Source organism: Mustela erminea, chromosome 13, assembly GCF_009829155.1.
Source record: "Mustela erminea isolate mMusErm1 chromosome 13, mMusErm1.Pri, whole genome shotgun sequence".
NCBI lineage: Eukaryota > Metazoa > Chordata > Mammalia > Carnivora > Mustelidae > Mustela > Mustela erminea.
Genome location: NC_045626.1, coordinates 77,407,147 through 77,429,280, shown reverse-complemented (window position 1 = coordinate 77,429,280; position 22,134 = coordinate 77,407,147). Strand labels below are relative to the sequence as shown.

Sequence of the window (22,134 nt, the reverse complement as noted above, 5' to 3'; positions counted from 1 at the left end):
CCCTAGCCCTGTTCAATTTCCTTGGTCCCTTTTGAGTCCCCCCCAGTGAGGATCGGAAATATACCCTCTAACTTGGATTATTCTGAGCAGTTTCTCTGTGAGAGACAGCCCATGGTCATCAATTGCTCTCTTTAAAATTTTAGTAATATATTCCATTCGGCCCAACTTATATAAAATATTGCCATTTCAACACGTAATCAATACAAAATTATTAATGCGATATCTCATATCTTTTTCATACTGAGTTTTTGAAATTCAGTATTGACTTTTTCAAACAACTTTATGGAGGTCTAATTTACATACGATAAAATTCATTCTTTTTAAGGGTGCAACTCAATGACTGTTAGTCAATTTACAGAGTTGGGTAACTCTCACCATAATCTAATTTTAGAACATTTCACTCAAGCTAAATAATTTTAGAACATTTCAGTCAAGCTAAATGAAAACTCGTATCCGTTGGCAGTCCCTCCCCTTTGCCACCCCCCAGCCCCAAGCAATCATAAATCTACTTCCTGTCTCTAGGAATTTGTCTTTTCCTACCATATTACATATGGAAGTTGTATCACTCTGTGACCCCCCACCCCCAACCCCCATCCCCACTCTGGAACAAGTTTTTTCAGTAGTTCACAATTTGTGGGACACATGTTCTTTAGAAAATCCATTAAAAGCTATAGGTCCTTTCCCCAGAAGAAAATTTATACACACATATATGCACAGTTTTGCATGCTCTTTTAGGAGGAGCCTATGGATTTCCACTAGACAGAAGCATAACTAAGGGGCACCTAGATGGCTCAGTCCATTAAGCATCAGCCTTTGGCTCAGGTCATGATCCCAGGGTCCTGGGATCCCTGCTCAGTGGGGAGCCTCCTTCTCCCTCTCTCTCTGCCCTTCCTCCCTGCAAGTGCCTGCTCTCTCTCTCGTGCTCTCTCTCTCTCTCTCTCTCTCTCTCTCAAATACAATCTTTATTTATTTTTTTTAAGATTTCATTTATTTATTTATTTTTCAGAGAGAGAGAGATACAGAGAGACAGAGCACAAGTAGGCAGAGAGGCAGGCAGAGGCAGAGAGAGAAGCAGGCTCCCTGCTGAGCAAGGAGCCCAAGGCAGGACTCAATCCCAGGACCCTGGGATCATGACCTGAGCTGAAGGCGGAGGCTTAACCAACTGAGCCACTCAGGTGTCCCCAAATACAATGTTTAAAAAAAGAAAGAAAGAATTGTAACTAGATTCCCTAAGTCATGTTAAAAAAAAATTATTCTCCGAATTTTCTGGCCTGAGCAGGTATAGTCAAAGGAGATAGGAAAAGAAGGGATTTATGCAGAAAGAGTATGTAGAAGGGGGGAAAAAAGAGAAAGGATCATAAAAGAGGCTGAGCAGTGCAAAATTATTGCTTTCTGGTGCATGGGATCTCTTCCTTAATGCCACATCTCCTGTGTCCCCTCAGTGGCACCCAAGCTGAGGCCTGCCTTCTTAGCCAGGGCTCTTTCACACCACCTAGAATGTCCATCACAACAACCAAGGCCGGGTTGGGCTGATCCGAAAAAGATTGGGGTGGTACAGATTCGAGGAGGTTGAACAAGAGGTGAAGGTAGACCAGAAAGCCTGACTGAACCCTTATCATCAAAACCAAAAATGGGCGGAAGGGCAAAAACCCAGTTAGTGGTCAGGACTCAGAGCAAGGACTACCAATGAAAAACAAATCCTACCCTTATCCACAGGCAACCATGAAAGGCTCCACGCCCTGAAAAGCTGTTTGCTGAACAGATTATCTAAGATAGAATGGCACGAAGATCAACCCTCCATAGACGTGTAGCTTTTACAGATATCTTGAACCTTCTTACATTTCAAAACCTATCTACTGATCAGCTGCTGAGTGCCTGGAACCGAGAATTACAGTTTCTGCCCTCCCCCCAAGCTTACATTTTATTTTATTTTATTTTTATAATATTTTATTTATTTATTTGACAGAGATCACAAGTAGGCAGAGAGGAAGAGAGAGAGGAGGAAGCAGGCTCCCTGCTGAGCAGAGAGCCCAATGCGGGGCTTGATCCCAGGACCCCGAGATCATGACCGGAGCCGAAGGCAGAGGCCCCAACCCACTGAGCCACCTAGGCACCCCGCCAAGCTTACATTTTAGAAGGAAGAAGCAGGGGTGCCTGGGTGGCTCAGTGGGTTAAGTCGCTGCCTTTGGCTCAGGTCATGATCTCAGGGTTCTGGGATTGAGCCCCACATCAGGCTCTCTGCTCAGCAGGGAGCCTGCTTACCCCTCTCTGCCTGCCTCTCCGCCTGCTTGTGATCTGTCAAATAAATAAATAACATCTTAAAAAAAAAAAAAAGGAAGAAGCAAATGATATGTGATCGAAAGATCATAAAACCAAGGCATGGGCTAGAGACAGACTGGTGGCAGGAATGGGGCTAGCCAGAGTGGTCAGGAAAAGACCCTCTCAGCTCTGACATTTAGGCTGAGATCTGAGGATACAAAGCCGGGGAAGGAGGCAGGAGTCAGAGTGGGCATCGTCTTTGTAGGGTCAGGTAAGGACTTCAGAGTGATTCTGAGTGTAAGAGGAAGTCTCTGGAAGGCTTTCAGTATAGGAGTAACAGGATCCGGTTTTCTTTTCAAAGGTGTCTGTGTGGTTATTAGTGTCATATCCATGCTGTGTGTCTTTTAACCCTGAAAGCCTTGCAAGTAAGAAGCGTCTCCAGCTTCAAGAACGGGCTTGGTCCAGAAGTGGCACCAGCGGCGGCAGGAATGAGGGAGGCAGCGGAGGGGGAAGGAGACTGTGATGAGCAGAGGGGTGGACGGCGCCATCTCTCCAGACACCCGAGACACCACTGAGCCGTCCCCAGTGGCTGCCTCCCTCCCACATCTAACCAGCTGACTTGCTCCCATCAGTCCCGTCTCCTAAAGTCTTTTGAACCTTCTCTCTGCATTTCCATTACTTCATCTTAGAAAACTGGGGCACATAGGCTAGTTTCTGACACTTACGTTTTGTTTCATACACAAGGGCTTTGTTAAAAAAAAAAAAGTGGGAATGATATTTTAAGATTTAAGAGATCTTATTTAAAAATTTAGATTAAAAACAACAACAATAGCAATGCTGCGACAAGAGTGGACCCTCAACCCTGCACAGTGTTTAACTAGAGCTGCTCTTCTTAGGTGGGGCACGTGCTGGCTAGTTTTCCCCAGTCTCCATCAGTCCCTACTACCCCCAATCACTGCTCCCAGTTGGCCAAGTGCATGGCCATTTACTGTCTCATTTGCCCCACTGTATTCCTGAGAATAAGGATGATAAGGATCACCATGACGACAGTACAATAGTTAATACTTAAGAAGATTTTATGTATCGGGCACTATTCTAACTTCTAATATATACATACTAAGTGTGTACACACACACACACGAATGTATATATTTGCATATAAATTCAATGAATCCTTGCAACAGTTTTACGCCTATTTTGTAGATAAGAAAATTGGAGCACAGAGAGATGACATCACTTGCCCAAAGTCACACATCCTGTAAGTGATGAGGCCAAAATTTGAACCCAGGCAATCTGGCCCTTATGGCACAGTCACACTTCATCTATATGCTTTACCCAAGTCTCTAGAAAAAGTGGGAAATGACAGACCAGGAGGGAAACTCGATTTTCCTTACACTAGCTCCTGTCACCATCTGGTGCCTGCCGCCTGTAGGTACCTGAGTCTGGAACACCGCTTTTCCCTGGCCCGCACTCCCATTTCCTCTCACCCATGTGGACTGCTACAGCCTCCTTGTCTTCTTGTCTTGCCCTCACATGTCTATGCACTCTTCTCCCTGTTGAGCCAGAAAGAACTTTCTGAATTAAAAATCCGATATAAGGGCACTAGAGTGGCTCAGTCCGTTAAGCGTCTGACTCTTAATTTCAGTTCAGGTCATGATCCCAGGGTCCTGACACTGAGCCTGATGTTGGGCTCTGCAGTGGGCATGGAGCCTGCTTAAGATTCTCTCTCTCCCTCTTTTTCTGTCCTTTCCCCCCAGCCTCTTTTTTAAAAAAAAGGAGGTGGGGTAACTCGGTGGCTCAACGGGTGAAGCGTCCAAGTCTCGATTTCAGTTCAGGTCATGATCTTAGGGTCATGAATTGGAACCCCTTGTTGGGCGCCATGCTCAGTGGGGCATCTGCTTAGGATTATTTCTCTCCCTCTTCCTCTGCCCCTACCTCCACTCTCTCTCTAAACAAATAAATACATAAGTATATAAGCACATAAAATATTTTTTAAAAATATGATATAGAGCTCCCCAGCTTAACATCTTTCAAGATTCCCCATTGCCTCTAAGACTTCGCCTCTGATCTTGTCCTAGGCTTTCATAATAAGCTCAGCTCTTACCACTTCTCACCTTACACCAGACACTCCAACCTCACCAAAATGCTTTCCTCTTCTTAAACAATGCACATTCTTTCATGTCACTGTCTGCAGTGTTCCTTCACCTGTGACCCTTTAGTCTGGGGGACTCCTACTCAACCCTCAAGACCCAGATCAAATGTTCCCTCCACTGTGAGGTCTTCCCTAACACTCCTGGGTTCCCCCCTCTCAATTCTCTTAGTACTTTGATCTTTGATTTTGCTTTTATTGAGCACTTAAATTTTAATTTACAACTGTGTCTCATATTAAGTAGGAACTCCTTCTGGCTGGATACAAAGATCTGAAAAATAGTGCCTTAAAACAGATAAAAGTCCATTTTTCTTACAGATTAAAGAAGACCAGTCCATGGCTGGTATGGCTTCCAGAGGTCACTGGGAACCCAGCTTCCTTCTGTTTTTCTTTGCCACTGTGCTTGGCATGGCTTTATAATCAAAATGGCTGGAATGCCACTCATCCCAGCCACATGCTAGGCTGAAAGCAGAAAAAAGTAGGTGACGTTAGAGAAGTGCTCACTCCCCACTGAGTGGAAGCAGTCTTCTCAGAAGCTTCATAAAACATTTCTACTAAACCCTCATTGTCCAGAATTTCATCCCAAAGGCACACCTGGCTGCAAAGATGTTGGACAATTGGTCTAGTAAATGCTTACCCTCACACACACACACACACAAGAACATAAACACACGCATGCACACTGATATACACACACACACATGCACACACATATGCACATATTTCTATCACTAAGGAAGACAGGGGAGAGGAACATGAGCTCGCTGCTGGTGTGGAACAATGACGTCTTATTCACCCTCAGCCCAGCACACACCGCGTTCACAAGGACCAGGAGATGCATTTCCACCAGAGACCTACGTCCCAGGGAGAAAGTCTTTCTACATTCAATTCCCCATCCGCCCCCTCTATTTATGCCTTAACCTCCCTCCCATTTGTCATAGCCTTGACAAAAGTAGATTAATTTCCCAGACTTCCACTGCCTTCTGAAACCTCCTCAAATTTTATTCTGAATTCATGAATCCTATTCTGAGAGACACACCATTTAACCAAGGTCTAATTTCCAGGCTGGCTGCATAATGAAGTCTTTGTGGAGGCAAATCACTGGGGACAGCGGGTTGTGGCCTCTCCATGGACTAATCCCCTCCCCAAATCAATGGCCAGGGGAGTCAAAAGACACCAAAGCCCAGGCTGTTCCTCCTGCCAGTCTTGAAGCTCCCAGTCCTGGAACTGTTAGAGGAGAAACACATTTGAATAGAAGCTCGGAAAGATGGCTCCTACGGCAGCGAACGTTCCCCCGGAACCCAACCCTATACAACAAAAAGACCTTCTCTGTTTTTCCCCAAAGAGGAAGAAACAAGATTAGTCACTCAAGAGGGAGGTTTATGGACTGGCTATGGATGAGAGAGGGAGGAAGGATGTCAGAGTTTTTTTGAAATTTGAAAACAGAAGGTGCCATTGTACGTAAACAATGGATAATGTCATCCCCACAGCTCTGGGAACTGAGGACCAAGCAGGTTTCTCTGAGTGTGGGTCTCATTATAGGGCCCTATTCCTCAGGGAAACATATTTTGTGACATCTGCACCCCCGGCAAGCAAGTGTCTGCTCCCAGGTAGCCTTGAGGGGTAGATGTAGACCTCCGGAGTCCCCAGGATTAATTTCAGTTCATGAGCTACATGATGGAGGGAGCTTGATACTGCTGGGCACCAACCTGCCCAGAGGTACTGTTGACAAACAGGAAGAAAAACCTTTAGTGCATTAAGTGAATGTGGAAGCTTCCTCGTGATTCTCTACGAGAGCTGCCCAATGTGCCAGGTCACCAAGGCCATCTGCTGGTATCCACTCAAGGCTGGCTTGAGTATGGGTGGAGGAAGAAATGCGGAAGCAGTCGGATGTTGCGCCTCGGTTCCCAGGAGATAGGAAGAAAGTGGAGGAACCAGCCACAGCTCCCTTACTAATAGGCTTCTAGACACTCCCCAAGAATTCTGGGATGTGCTACATAGGGGAGGTGGGTGTGACGAGACAATGCTGAAGACCGGATTCAGGTCAACTGGAATCATGCCCACAAATGACTAGGAGGATACAACACTTGGGAATGAGGAAGGTGGAGTGGAAAATGGCTGAATGCTGGTGTTCACCATAGCCTAGAGGGCTCCAGGATCATTAAGGGGCAGCACCCTTGCCCTAGCACCCAGTGACCACATTCGTAAACAAGGCTGGATACAAATGGTGGTGGGAAGCACTGGGCTTCGCTCCCACAGGCATGGCTTTTGAGACCTGCACTTGCGTTGATGATGGGCACCTACTGAAGGGTGCAAAGTATCCCCACTGCCACTGTCCTTCTTTCCTGATACCCCAAATCCAGCTCAAGTTTTCCCATATCCTTCCTTCCTTTTCTCTTCTCTTTAGCATTCACTTCTGCAGTCAGCAAGTGTTGACTGGGACCCCTCCATGACAAGCACAGTGCCAAGTACTTGCAAACGTGTATCCACATAAAACGTGTAGGACTTCCACCATCCCACTTTTGGGAAAGCATACAGCTTACTCTAAGTATATTTCATTTTCCAACTTTCAAACCAGTGTATTAGCTTCCTGGGGCTGCCATAATGCAGTCCCATGAACTGAGAGGCTGAAAACAACAGGACTTTATTGTCTCAGGCAGTTCTAGAGGCTGGAATCCAAAATCAAGGCGTGGCAGGGCTGTGATTCCTCTGGAACCCAGATGGGGGTGCCCTCCCCTGCCTCTCCTAGCTCCTGGTAGTAACTGGCGACCCTCGGCACTTGGCTCTAGCTGCACCGTCAGTCCATCTGCCTCTGTCATCACGGGTCATCCTCTCCCTGAGTGTCTGTCCCCTCTTGTTATAAGGACATCAGTCATATAGGATCAAGGCCCCACTCCATGGCAGTATGACTTCATTTTAACCACATCCACGATGTCTCCATTTCCAAACAAGAATGTGAATACTTCACATTCTGAAATACTGGGAGATTAGGACACCCACGTGTCTTTTGGAAGACACGCTTCAACCGGTAACAGGCACAAAGATGTATTTCTGCACTAGGTAAAAAACAGCAATGTTAAGTATGCAAGGAGAAGTCACCTAGCGCAAGGAGGAGGGCAAGAGCACTGCGGGGGCGGGGGAGGTGGGGGGAGCGGCCGGAGCATGCGCACCGGCCTGAAGTCCACCCTTCCGCACGCAGCAAGAATGAACCCCATCTCGAAGTCTTTTCCGGAAAAGCAGAAGGTCTGGATTTTTACAGGAAACCTTCCAGTTTTAAAAGATTAGCCTCTATGTCTAATCAAACGAAACACGAGTAAGTAAGATTCAGCCTGTGGATCACCAGGTTGGAACTTCAGGAGCATGGGATCAGGAAGGGTTTCCCAAGCAAGATGATTTCTTCCCAGAATTGGAAACTGTTCTCTCTGGCCACACTAGGGAGGTCAGGGAGAGGAGTGGGAGGGGAGGCAGGAGAGAAAACAAGCAGCCAGATCCTGCAAAACCTCAGAGGCCACAGGGAGGAAGGCAGGTGTTATCCAAAGGGAAAATGACAAGTCGCTGGTTTTAAGCAGGGAGGTGATATCTGCCCTACAACATGCCAACCAGTATTGGCTGTCTACACCTTGATCTATCCCTCTCCAGCTCACCACACGCAGGAGCTGAGAGATACCAGCCCCGCCTGCCTTCTGGACAATGACCTCTCATGTTCCCATCAGATTTGCAGAAGCTGCTGGAAATGGTTCGGGAAGATGCCCGAAGGACAATCATGTTGGAAAATGGGATGCAAAGAAAAGCACCCAGGTACGTTCTCTTGACCCACGGGGCAAATAAAGGATGTCAGAATAGCAGTGATAACATTAGCCATAGAAGTTCCACGTTCCTGAACATTTTTCTTTGTGACAGGCACTGAGTCATATACTTTGTCCATGTGTCTCACCTCCCTGGGTTCTTACAACAACCCTCTGAGGAAGATACTATTATCTTTATCTTACAAATGAGAAAATGGGGCTCAGAGAGGCTAAGCAACTTGTCCAAGGTCACCCACTAATGAATGGTAAGGGCACAACTTGAATGCAGATCCTTCTAATTCCAAAAAATATCCTCTTAACCACCACGCTGCACTGCTTCCCAGGAATTGTAAGAGCCTTTGTCCACTCATTTACTGAATGGTTATGAGTATGTCTGGACGAGGTACTAATTATTGCAGGAAGCCTTATAAAAGGAAAGCTCAGACCTAAAAGAATGAATAATAGGAGAACCTCATCTAGTCTGGGACAGGGACGGGAATGGGGATCAGAGAAGTTTTCTCCAAGGAAGAGACTGTGACTCACAGCCAACATGGGGCAGGTGAACATTTCAGGTAGCACATGGGCAAATGCACTCAGAAGACACCATGGCACCTTCAAGGAAACTAAATGCGGCCAGAAAGGGGTAGAAAGAGGCATGAGTCTGTCCAGGGACCTTGAAGACCACATCCAGGATTCTGGTGTCTTTCCTAAGAACAACAAAGATCCTCAGAAGTGTCAAGCGGGTGACCTAGGTGATTGGCTCATGGCATCAGACTTGAACCTGAAGGGTCCTCCTTCCGGTAGGAAGGCTTATCCACGGGATTTCTGGCTTCGAACAGCCTCAGAGACCATGCCAGCTGGATCTGGAGTTTCCTTCCCAAGTACATACCCTCTGAGTCAGCTAATTACTTCCTGAAAATAAATGATGCTCTAGAAGAGCTTCTTCATCGCTTCCAGCCTACGGGGAGGCCGGTTATGACTTATGGGTTATTGTTATTACCGTAATTACAGTTCACCGAGCCCTTGCTCATGAATCACACCCACCGCTGCTTACTGATGACGAATTTCTGCTGCTGCTGCCTCGACTTGCATGGGGGGCTCGGAGGGTGGCCTGTGGAGGCATCCTGAGACCGTGTTGGCCCTCCGAGCCCTGGCTGCTGTTCCTGATTCACCAGCGTAGCTCCATGAGTCTCCCACCTTTGTAAGAACCCACGGCACGAACACCTGCGTTGGAGTCGGACTGACACGCATCTGAAAGCTAGAACAGGTCCACTTAGCCTTCCTCTAAAACCTTTCCTCATCTATAAGATGAGATTTTGTGACTTCAAAGCACTGGCCTTGGAACCACGTAGGCTAGGCTGGATGGATCTCCGTCCTCATCACTGAACTGCTGTGTGATGTTGAGCAAGTGGCTTCACCTCTCTGAGCCTGATTCCAGTTCTGTAAAAGGAGGCTCAAGAGCCATAATATTCTCTTTGTAAAGCATTATGATGGTTGTGAAAACGATGTCTATGCCAATGAGTCGTTTTAAGAATTTAGGTGAAATGATGCATTTAACATATGAGCACGGGCCTACCACATTACAAGCACTCGATCCATGATGGCGGCGGCCGTGGTCCCTTTATCTCACACACGGCCTCACGCAGAATCTTCCCAGTATGTTGCCGACGCAGACTTGTTAACAACCACCCGTTGCCAACAACTCACCATAGGGATGGAGAAGGGCAATGAGTGTTTTGCAGAAGGATCCTCCAAAGACAAAACCACACAAAAACAGAAAACTCGTGGCGTGGCCTCTGTGTTCACTTCGGTGATCCAATAACCATGGAGACAGACCAAGAACTGGTTGAAATTTCCCATCCTCCTCAATTCCTCCAGGATCAAAATCTCCCTAATCTCTCCCCGAGGCAGCAGATATTGGAGGCTTCTCCGTAAAGCTGCCGAGAGACCGTGAGGAAAAGTTGCACATTTTCTTTTGGCCTCCTCACATTATAATCTGGATTCCTTTTCCGATGTAGGCCCCAGATCTCCTCCCCTAGGGGCTGACCTAGGAATCCGGGGTTTTCCAGAACCCCTAACAGGCAACTGGACCAGTCCCAGCCTCAAAGCCAGACTGCCCTCTGGTCGTCTTAGTCTCTTTGGGCTGCTGTTAACAAAAATACCCAGGACTGGATGGATGGTTTACAAACAACAGAAATTTATTTCTCACCGTTCTGGAGGCAAGGAAGCCCAAAATCAAGGTGCCAGCAGATTCGGAGTCTGCTGAGGGCCATCCCCATAGATTGTTTTCTTGTTGTAACTTACATGGGGGAAGGGAGCTCCCTAGAGTTTCTTTTATAAAGGCACTAATCTCAATCATGAGGGTTCTGACCTCAGGAGCTGATCACCTCCCAAAGGCCCCTACCTTCTAACACCCTCACCTTGGGGGTTCGGATTTCAACATCCTCCTCAAGAGCCATAATATTCTTGGGAGGGATGCAAACATTTGGACCGTAGCACCACCTAGGAGGATGACCTTTTCTTAAAATCTTCTACCAGTATTTTCTAAATGTCTCTGAGGGTCAGAATTAGCTAGGACGCTTGTTAAAAATACGAATGTGTAGTCTTCGTTCCAGACCCACTGAATTGGAATCTGCAGAGGAAACTGTATTTTTTAACAAGTGCTTCAAGTGGGCACCATTTCTCAGGATGCTGAGAAATTCTAAGGTTTCAAAATGGGCTCTCTGCACACCTGTATCAGAAGCGTGCGTGTGTGTGTGCGCGCGCGCGTGCGTGCACATGCGTGTGTAGTTCTACATGCAGCTTGTGGGACCTCACTCCAGGCCTGATGCATCCCCCCTGGGAGCATGTATTAGGACTGATCTCTCCAGGTGATCCCATGCCCAGCAAAGTCCAAGGATCCCTGCTCTAGAAAGAGAATTCTCCATCCTCCCACAGACACTTCCTGCCTCAGGGGCCCCGTATGTTCTGTGTGTTACTAAGAGACTTGTCTTGCTTTGCAGTATCTTGTCTATGCTCAGACAAAACAAGAGCGATTTGGCCTATAAGGACATGCAGACCACCCGCAAGTCAAGGTAGGAGGCACCCCCCGATCCCAGGGACCGTTGCAGCGGTGCCCCTCACCAGCCCGTCAGAAGGAGGGCAGGGATGGGGGACTTTCTCCTTCTTCACTGGAAATAAGCCCCTTAATTTCTGGGGCTGGGGGGTGAGTGTCCAGGTGGCTCTTCCCCCAGTCAAACAGTATAAGGTTAAAATCTTCCAGTCGTGGTGAGACATGAACCAGGGAGGGCGTGGCATCCTGTACAGGACTACGTTTTCCCTCTTCACTTGGGGTGGCTGTGAATGAGGGAGAGGAGCTCCAGCCCCATTTCATTTATTCATCTTGACTGTTCTCATCAGTCTTCCCACCCCACCCCGTGCCAGGAACCGTGCTAGGTTTGGAGGGATTCAACAGCAAATAGGACATAGGTAGTCTGCCCTCACAGAGCTCACCGTCCGGACTGGTCCTAACTTTTGTGCTCTGGACCCTTTCAGAAAAATGTTTTTTTTCTTTTTTTTTAATATTTTATTTATTCATTTGACAGACAGAGATCACAAGTAGACAGAGAAGCAGGCGGTGGGGTGGGGGAAGCAGGGTCCCCGCCGAGCAGAGAGCCCGATGTGGGTCCCGATCCCAGGACCCTGAGATCATGACCTGAGCCGAACGCAGAGGCTTCAACCCACTAAGCCATCCAGGCGCCCCGCAGAAAAAATGCTTTTAAAGGCATGCTGTAAACCACAAAGGTTTGCGACAAAATCTGCAGCACTATAGATTATGATATTATAATCAAATTGGGGATATAGTCATCTATGGGCTCCTTTAGCAATGAATTATATAAAAAGACTTAGCAGCAGATCTAATGACTACTGTAATTTTAGATTAGGGTTGAGTGTAAATGACCTCTCGAAGTATCTGCCACAATTGCAACGTGTTGTGCAAATACATGCAATTTCTATTTCTGCTAAAGGTTGGTTGAAATAAAAATGTAACCCCTTTTCCATCTGCATTCATGGACGCCTTGAATCCTGCCTGTGGTTAAGAATCACTGGTCTAGGGGCGCATGGGTGGCTCAGTGGGTTTAAGCCTCTGCCTTCAGCTCAGGTCATGGTCCCAGGGTCCTGGGATAGATCCCTGCATTGGGCTCTCTGCTTAGCAGGGAGCCTGCTTCTTCCTCTCTCTCTCTCTCTCTCTGCCTGCCTCTCTGCCTACTTGTGATCTCTGTCCGTCAAATAAATAAATAAAATCTTTTTTAAAAACCTTTAAACAATTAATAAAAAATAAAATAAAAATAAATCACTGGTCTAATGGGAGAGCCATGCATTTATTAAATAATGCCACAGAGTTAGCCATATAATCGTGACTATGGAAAGTGTTCTGAAGGAAAAGTAAGGAGGACTGGGTGCATGGTGAGCACTAGAGGTCTAAGATTGAGTTAGACATTTAAGCTGAGACCTGAAAAAAGAAGATTTAGCTAGCCTATGGTGGGGATAGGTGGGGATAGTGTTCCAAGCAAAAGGAACAGCCTGTGCAAAGGGCCTGAGACTGGAGGAAGCTAAGAGGCACTGAACAGAAATCAATATGGCTGAAACTCAAGGAGAGTCAAGGAACAGGGAGACAGAGAGGAGCAAAGGGTCCTTTGTTATTTATTTCTGCTTGTTCTTTTATCACAGCTAATACAACTACTTCCCTCACTTTCCACCTTGTCCCCGAGTCACATTGTCAGTGCTAGAAAAGAAGAGAGCCATCTCCAGGAGGGAGGTCAAAGCCAATACACTCCCCCAAAGAATTCATCTGCAGGGGTTGGGGCAGCTGGTTGGAATCCAAACACAAGGACCTCTGCGTACTATTACTGGGGCCCTGGATCCCAGCAAGATGGGATAAGGGCTCCATCCATCACCTGTCAGAGATAAGACCTCTAGATCCAGCCCCCTGAGCCTCTAGGAAAAGCAGCAAAGGTCAGGACCTTTCCTGCAGAGAGGGGTCTGGGAAGTGGCGATCCTCGTGAAGCAAGTTCTAGGTGCTACAAGGCCAATAGGGAAGGGTCAGCTGCACATCACAAGGATAAAAACAAAACAAAACAAAAAAACAGGCTCATTCTCTAGAACCAGACAGAGAAGGCAGTCAAGTAAGCCTTCCAAGCATTTGGTAAAAAGGGAGACAGGGCAAGATAGAAGGTGTAAGACACTGGTATTAAAGGACCTGGGAGAAGGCGTAGGGGAGGGATGGACATGGGCAAAGGAGCTTCACCCCCTTCTAGGAACTCGGACCAGCAAAGTCACAGGAGGAAGTGGCCACTCAAGGGATTCAGTCAGCCCACACCTTGAAAGGGTTCAATGCCATGAAGAGTTGACTGATCACAGATGAGGACAGTGACAGTCCAGAGCCGAGGTGCTTGCCCGAAAACTGGGAGGTGGTGGTACCCGGGTTGGGCTCTGGAGTCAGCTCTGTCTTCAAAGTAAACCAAAGTGAATGGTCAGCTCAGAGTCCAGTTCAGAGAAGAGAATCCTTGAGTGAAGAAGTGGTCTGGGGTTGGGAACATCAACATCATGACTAGAAGGACTTGACCATCCCGTCACCAAACCTGTAACTCAGGCCGGGGGGTTACATGTTAATCGGTATAGAGAGGAAAATGGAAGGGGCCTAAGTAAACTTGTCCTCCAGAGGCAAAGATCGATTTTGTACAAATGAAGCTGGGATCCAGAAAATATGTCATTCTGACAATACACAGAGACAGAAAGTCAAACTCAGACTAAGAGTCAGAGCAGGAAGAACTTGCTATCGACCATGAAACAGTGTTGGATTGGGACAGGAGGAGAAGAAACAAGAAGGGCCCTCCAGGTGGGGCATATGGGTAGAAGCAAGGGCCAAGAGATGGGAAATATATATACTCAGTTCTATGACTGGTCCCTTAATTAGAGCCAGCTCCCTTACCTGAACCCGGAAGGCTAGCAGGTGTCATGGGAGTCCCGAAGACACCCTTTTTATGGAAAGCAGGCTCCAGGCAACCTGAAACTATCCTTTTGTGTTTCAGTGACAGATCCAGCAGTACAAGTGGAGAAAGCCACACCCAAGTCATCCAGAAGAAGTCTAAAAGGTAGGCCAGTTGGGCAACAGAACAAGCTGGGCAAAGGCACTGTGGCAACCACATTGCCTGTCTCCCCAGGGGTGTGGAAATAACCCAGTGCAGACCACACTCCCTGAAGTCATACACACTGCTTAAAGACAAGGGATGTCCAGGGCAAGGGGGTCACAGCCAAGATGGCAATGCATACAATGACAATAAATTCACCCCAGGCATGGGGTGAAGCATTCCATATTATCTTACTTATTCCCCAAAACCAATTCTATGAAGCGGGAGCATTATCCCATTCTATGGAGGGGCAAACTGAGACCTGGCCAGGTGAGATGTCTTGCCCAAGGCCAAGAAATAGTGGTGCTGAGTTAGAGCCTGAGTCTCCCAGCTCCAAATTCCATTTTCATTGCACTATCTTTAACATTTGCTGGGTTCAGGTGAACGGATGTCTCTCTGTGGGCTTACTTATTAAAGCCTGAACCACTAGCCTGATGTTGGGAAGATCTGTCCTTCCCACATCTAGGGGAATGTGAAGGGAAGATCCAGGTGAGGGTAGAGAACTGGGTGGTACAGAGAGTCTCCACAGCAGAGCACCTTGGGGCTCAGGGAGGCCAGCCTCATGGGTCTGATCCTGGGGCTCCATCCCTTAAGCCCTTTGTATCTGTGTCGACAGCCGCACCAACCGTGACATCATTCAATGCAAGACTGGCGTGTGCAGCTCCATGAGGGCCAAGTTCTACAGCGTGGCCCAGGAGGCTGGTTTCTGTCTTCAAGACAAGATGGAAATCCTTATGAAGTAAGGGCACACAAGCATCTATGCATCCAGAGGACACTCATCTAGTACCCAGGATGGGCCCGCTAATGTCAGGTGCTGGGGCTTAGCAGGGAATAAGGACATATTTCCTGCCTTTGGAGAGCCTAGAGTCCCCTGGAAAGTATGGGTAGAAACGAACAACATAGTTGATAAATATATAGGCACAAATTATAATCACTGCTATACAGAAAGAGAGCAGGGTACTGTGAGAGAAAGAAACCATGAGGACCTAATTTAGATTGGGTAATCCAGGAGGACATCTTCAGGGAGGTGACTTTAGGCTGAGCCCTGACAGATGAGGAGGAGCTGGTGATGTGGTAAGAAGGCAGCAGGAGAAGTACACACAAAACCACCGAAGTATGAAGGGATGTGGAAAATTTGAAGAGAAAGGAGAAGGAGGGGGTGAGAGCTGCATTATACGCAGCCATGAATGCCACACTTGAGACTTGAACTTGATTTTAAGAGTGCTGGTGGGCTACTGGAGGATTTACTTTCCTACTCTGACCACCCAGTAACTGTCTCCCTTCCCAGGCTCCCCCTTGACTGTGGTCACCATTCACCCCCATAAAACTCATCCATTCCATTCAACTAAGGTTATATGGTAACTCTCACAATTTTTGTGAGAGTTATATTGGATATAATATATTATATTATTATATAACATATTATATAATGTTATAATATATCATATTATTATATAACACAGTATATTATAATATAATATGCTTATGTTATTATATACTGTATTATATTATATTATATTATATTATATTATATTATATTATATTATATTATATATTGGTCTCTCACCATTTGAGAATGGAGGGGTCAGCTGCTCTGACTGTTCATTGGGAGATGACCTGCCCCCACCTTCTGGAAGACCCCAAGCTTATGAAGGAGACGAACAGACCATTACCACACAGGTTGATGAGGGCCAAAATGGGAGTGAGACTGGGACTAAGGGATCACGTGAAAAGGATATCTTGCCTAGCATGAGACAGCAATCAGAAGTCTTCCTGGAGGAAACATTTTCAGTTTAATAAAAATTGATGAGATTTCCAGGGTACATACTACATACCAGCCAAAGGGTGTAAGAGTTTTGTATTTATCATTTAGCCCTCACAAAAATCCTAGGAAGTAGGTGCTGTTATTAGACCCACCTTATAGATGAGAAAAGTGGGCACAGAAATGTCTCTTGTCAAAGGTAATAAAGGTGGAATTTGAGCCCAGAGAGTCACATAGGAAGAGGGAAGGAGGGTTGGGAGTTCCAGAGGAAAGCAACAGCAAAGTCTCGGAGGCCAAAAGGGGCACAGGGCACCAGGAACGGCCAGTAGATGTGTGTGGCTGGGGCTTGGGTTGCTTTCATGGTAATCAGAGAAAAAGATAGAGACCAGATCATAAAAGATCCTACTAGTCCAGCTATGGAGGTTGAACTTTACCTCAGAACTTTGTTCACTAGCCAAAGTATAAAATGCCAAGCTGGAAAATGCTGTAGAGGCTGAATAATCCAGAGCCTTGGAAGGCAAGTTACTCAGGAAACTTTATTGCAAGTAAAATGGAAAGTCACTGAAAGTTGTACACAGGTGAGTGGCACAGTTATGTTTATACTGGAAAAGCTCCTTAGAGAGCTAGAACATATGCCCAGAATGATAAAGGGGAGTGAAGAAGAGAGGAACCAACTTGAGTCAAACACCTACTTGCATCTGGCCCTAAGCTTGGCACTTCACCCACATTGTATCATTTAATCCTCACCTCCAAGAACCGGAACCATTATTACTCTCCATTTTACAGTTAGAAAGTGTGTCAGTGCAATCAAAAAGTAGTAGGGAGAGAATGAAGGTTGATTTTTTAAAAAAAAGAAAAAGAAAAAGAAGTGGTGACTGGATTTAGCACGAAAGGACCATTTCAGGACCCTGGAGAGAGTCGTGTCTCTTGTGGCCTAAGCCACGTTGTAAATTGAAAAGCATCTGAGAGGGCTGAGTATTTCATGAAGAAAATGGTGTTTAAGTCAGACCTCAAAAGAACAGCTAGGATGGACAATGAAGGAATGGGTCTGATCTTCTTCTTTTTCATACAACCTCTGATACAGGCGCCAAGAAGAGAGAGGTCTCCAGAAGTTCCATTCTTTCGTCATTGTCTCAAATTTTAAAAAGGATATAGCAAAAATGAGGCATCAAGTCTCCATGGTAAAAGGAGATGCAGAAGAAATTGCAGACCATTGGTAAAGATCCTGAGACCCAGATAAGAGGGTCCTTGAGGCGGGGGGAGGGGGAAGGGGACTGTTATTACAGAATTACAGAATTGATCCCATTATCCTTCGAGACCGTTCTTGGCCACGAACAGAGCCCCCCAAACAGGCAGTCATGCAAGAACCCCTCAGTTCCTAAGCCACAGATAATCCAACAACTGTGGGCTCCATACTTATCTTCTGTTTGATTCAGACTTGCAAATGAAAACTAATATGCCAACCCCTTGCAAGAGGCAGATGAGGCAACCACCTAAAAATTTCTACAAATTGTGAGGTCTAGGAGGCAATCCCTATACTCCCCAAATAGCCTGACCCCTGAAGGATATAAAACCAGACAGGCATATCCTAGGAGCACTGTGCCTCAGCATGGAAGTGATAATAGAATTACAACAAAAAGCACTGTGAATTGAGTGATTATAGGGTGGCAGACATGACCCAGGAAATTTTCCTAAATTATCTATTTTATTTCCCACAAAACTCCTGAAAGTTACATATGAATCCCCACTCCATAAACAAGGACACCTCAAGGTTTAATCTCCTGTCTGACCCCAATCTCTACGCTAATCTGCAGTACAGATTTGGAGTGTGCCACGAGCCCCATCATGGCAGGGTGGGGGAATGAGGATCTGCGAATAAGATGAGAACATCTAGAAATGCACCCCGAATCCTTTCTGTGATTTTAATAATGTGGAATGGGAGTTTTCAAGAAGACAAGAATACTATATACCGCAAAATATAAAATACAAAGCAGTGCACATCACCCAAAGTTAGACAATCAATTTCTTCTTCAAATCCCTCTATAATTGATTCAGCTCTATCAGGGTGGGGGTGGGGAAGAATCCTTTTTTCTTTTTTAAAGAGGAGCCATCCTCTGGCTTAAACCCTGGTCATACCTGAACCGCCTCCAGGTTGGAATCTACCTTATTCCTATCATCTCAAGAATGGGTTACCAGGGGCATCTGGGTGGCTCAGTGGGTTAAGGCCTCCTTCAGCTCAGGTCATGATCTCAGGGTCCTGGGATCGAGCCCCACATCAGGCTCTCTGCTCAGCAGGGGGCCTGCTTCCCTTCCACTCTCTCTCTCTGCCTGCCTCTCTGCTTACTTGTGACCTCTGTCTCTCTGTCAAATAAATAAATAAAATATTTAAAATAATAATAATAAAAAAGAATGGGTTACCAAACGACCCTCAGACCCTACCTCAGCATTCAGGAAGGTTCTCAAAACCCACCGAAACGCACAAAGCTGTGGGCCAGGCTTACTCACTAACAGGGATGTAGAAAATACACACACGATTTCCCCTTCCTTGTCCCCCTCCTCATCCGTCTTGGGCGTGAGAGCCCCCTGCATCATGGCAGGGGTCCCACAGATATATCTGCGACCTCCCTGGCCTGATAACTCTCAAAAGAGAAGCTTCAGAATCTCAGTGCCCCTTCCTTTCTTGTGGTTTTTCACACTGTCTGCTTGATTAGAAAAACCATAAATGCTTTAAAGCGTGTCCTTAATTTGTTTTTTTAATGAGATGCAAATCATGCTCCAGCTTTTACTACCCCCGAAAAAACAAAAGACTTGCCTGAGCTGTGTAGGCCCTTTACTTCAGGAGTGGAGACAGTCCTCCCAGAGAAGGACAGCACTGCCCTGGGGACATCCCAGGAGAGGTAGAAAAAGAGAGTGGGGACAGAAGACCTGAGATACACAGATTCCCCTCCTCCCCCCAAGCAGCTTCCTAACTGGCCCTCTCTCCTTGGGATCTGGATTTGAAGGTACTTTGACCTGCTGTCCAAACTCCCTGAGGATCTGAAGAATTTCCGCCCCGCCAAAAAGATCCTGGCGAAACTGCAGAAATTTGGGGAAAACCTGGACCTCAGGATCCGGCCCCATGTCCTCCTGAAGGTGCTGCAGGACCTGAGAATCTGGGAGCTGTGCTCTCCGGACATTGCTGTGGCTATCGAGGTAATCACTGTGTTCTGTCCGCTCCTTGCTATGCCTCCGGTGCCCTTATTCGGGCATCTCTCAATGTCCAGGCACTGGTTAAGCACTGCAGACCCAATTGAAAAGACATAAGGTCTCTGCCTTCACGGAGCTCATCATCTAACAGGCGAGGGATTACCATATGACCTTGGTGGTTCAACTCCAGGGGAAATTATATTCAGGTAAACGGTGCCCCCAGGGGAAACCTGGAGGCTTTAGAGAGACATAAATGCGCAAGTGAATAAAATAACTTAACAATCATAATAAGGAGCGCTCTAAATATGGCCCATGGGCCAGCAAGCATAGACCTCACCTGGGTGCTTGTTAGAAACGTGGAATCTCGGGCTTCAAACCATTATCTACCGACTCAGAATCTACATTTAAATGAGATCCCAGGTGATTTGTATGCACAATACAGTTTAAGGAGCACTGATTTAAGGTAAACATCTTAACTAGGGCGACTGGGAACCTTAACTAAGGTGACTTTTTTGAGCTGAAACAGAACTTGACTTGTGGGAAGGACTCATTGGCAGTCAATGGGTTGAGAAGGAAGCAAGCAAGGAGGGGCGAGGTTGCCAGGGGACTGGAGAGGTCAGTCTGTGCAGACTTTTGGAAAGTCAGGTTAAGGATTTAGATCCTTCTCTCGAGGCTGCAGGAAAGCCTCTGAATGGTTTTTAATGGTAACTTATCATCACCACCCACCCTAGACATTCTTAGGGTATCAGCAGATGACGGAGAGTCTGAGAGTCGCTTCCTTAATTTCATCAGATGGCCTAAGTACATTTTTTTTTAAGTGGGCTCCATGCCCAGCGTGATGCCCAACACAGGGCTTGAACTTATGAGCATGAGATTGAGACCCAAGCTGAGATCAAGAGTCAGAAGCTTAACTGATTAAGCCACCGAGGTGCCCCAGATGGTCTATGTACATTTTAATAGGGCTTTCAATGTCTCAAGATAAAAACGGGACTCAAACGGTGGAGTTCTCAGTCCTCTGGGTGTTTTCCTGCTGAGTTGGCCCTCTCACAGGCTGACCTGGGAGTGTATATGTGGTGTAAGGTCAGGAGTGGGGGAAGGGGGTGACCCTGTGGACAAATTCATAGGTCCAGACTGCACCCCCCACATCCTGTGAGGCTCCTTAAGGAAAGACTGGGAAGCCAGTCCAAAACTCACTCAAGGGCAACTCTCCACTCCCCACTTGCCAGTTATGGGGTCCACCATCCACCTGCCAATTATGGGGTTGTAGAAGAGGCAATCTCCAACTGGGTTACGTGTTAGAAACGTGGAATCTCAGGCTTCAAACCATTATCTACTGACTCAGAAGCTACATTTAAATGAGGTCCCAGGTGATTTGTATGCACAATAAAGTTTAAAGAGCACTGATTTAAGGTAAACATAGAGGGAACCTATCTTAACTAGGGCAACTGGGAACCTTAACTAAGGTGACTTTTTTGAGCTGAAACAGAACTTGGGGTGGGTGTATGCAGGCTCAGAGGTGAGTTCGCCACCCTGGCTAGTAAAACTCAGCATGCTCTTCTCCCAGTGAGAACATCACGGAATGTCCGATACCCAGGACATGGGAGTCTTTTAATCTAGAACTTGTATGAAACCACATTTTGTGTCCTAAAAGCCTTTTTTGGAAGTGAGCTCTTAGTAACCATCAATTCTCAAAGAGGTCTACAAACAAACAAACAAACAAAACTGTTTAAGGACAACTGACTTTTAAAGATATTAAGGATTAGGACAGAAAGAAAAATGCAGAGAGCTGGGGTTTTTCTGCCCCCCCCCCAATTTCTCTGGGTCAGCAGTAAAAAAAGGGGCTTACAATTAGTCTGCTGAACCAGGAAGCTGGAAGGGGATTCTTTTCTTGAGAGAACAACCCCCATCACAATGATCCAAGGCATTACGCATGCCTGGATGGTCAGAGGACTCCTGCAGCCACCAGCCTCAGTCACACATTTTGCAAGATCTTGGAGGTGGGGCAGGAAAGCGAGTCTAGCTTTCAGACCACATCTGAAGTCGCTACTGTATTTGCCCTGCAGTTTGTACGTGAACACATCATCCATATGTCTCAAGAGGATTATATCACCTGGCTGCAGACCCGCATCAATATCCCCATCCGATTCCAAAGTCTACGGGCATAGCCTGTACCTGGGTCAACCAGTTGTCCCAGCGGAGGAGGGCTAGACTACACTCTATTCCTGCTTCCTACCTGTGTTCCTGCTTCCTGCCTACTGTCACACACACCCACAAGAATATAGGAGGGTCTGACTTCTGGCAACATTCTAGAAGAAGATACTCCCAGATGGAAACTCCCCTCAACCTTACACCCCAGCCTTGAACTCCCAGTCTCTGTTCCTCATTGGTCCAGACTGACTCTACCCATTCCCTCTCCAGATGCCTCCACCTTACTCCTCTTCCTCAAATCTTGGTTAATAAAATGGAGCTGAGTGTTTGATGTCTGGCTGGGAAAAAGTTGGAACTGTGGAATTTGGGCATGGTATTCAGATCTTAATAGTAACCACGATTACTATTTATTAAGCTTTGGTTATGCAATAGGCCCAGTGCTGGGTGAAGTTATATTGCCTGCTACTATCATTCAATCTCACAGTATCTTGGTTAATTGAATAGGGAATGATGACACTGTCCCCATTTTACACCACCGGAGCTACAGCATATTTCTAAACATTATATACAAGCCACGGATGGATAGCTGGGTAGGTGGGTAAATGAATGGATGAGTGGATGGAAGGATGGATGGTGGATGGAAGGATGGATGGATGGATGGATGGATGGGTGGGT

The 22,134-nt window shown here is 46.6% G+C and overlaps 1 protein-coding gene across 3 annotated transcripts in view; it reads left to right on the top strand.

Moving 5' to 3' along the window:
- Nucleotides 1-22,102, top strand: part of CCDC60 (coiled-coil domain containing 60) — a 167,650-nt gene extending 145,548 nt beyond the window's left edge. Inside the window, exons 8-14 of one of the 3 annotated variants that reach the window (XR_004278087.1) lie at nucleotides 8,122-8,206; nucleotides 11,196-11,267; nucleotides 14,265-14,327; nucleotides 14,980-15,102; nucleotides 17,210-17,341; nucleotides 19,128-19,774; nucleotides 20,722-21,088. Coding sequence is in view for 2 of the 3 variants with exons in the window: in XM_032310642.1 (XP_032166533.1) it covers nucleotides 8,122-8,206; nucleotides 11,196-11,267; nucleotides 14,265-14,327; nucleotides 14,980-15,102; nucleotides 17,210-17,341; nucleotides 19,128-19,428 (776 nt within the window). In the remaining variant the exon portion in view is untranslated. Of the gene's footprint in view, nucleotides 1-8,121; nucleotides 8,207-11,195; nucleotides 11,268-14,264; nucleotides 14,328-14,979; nucleotides 15,103-17,209; nucleotides 17,342-19,127; nucleotides 21,089-21,374 lie in introns of those variants that run through there. The other 2 variants (XM_032310644.1, XM_032310642.1) reach the window with 2 other exon arrangements.
- Nucleotides 22,103-22,134: the final 32 nt, after the last annotated feature.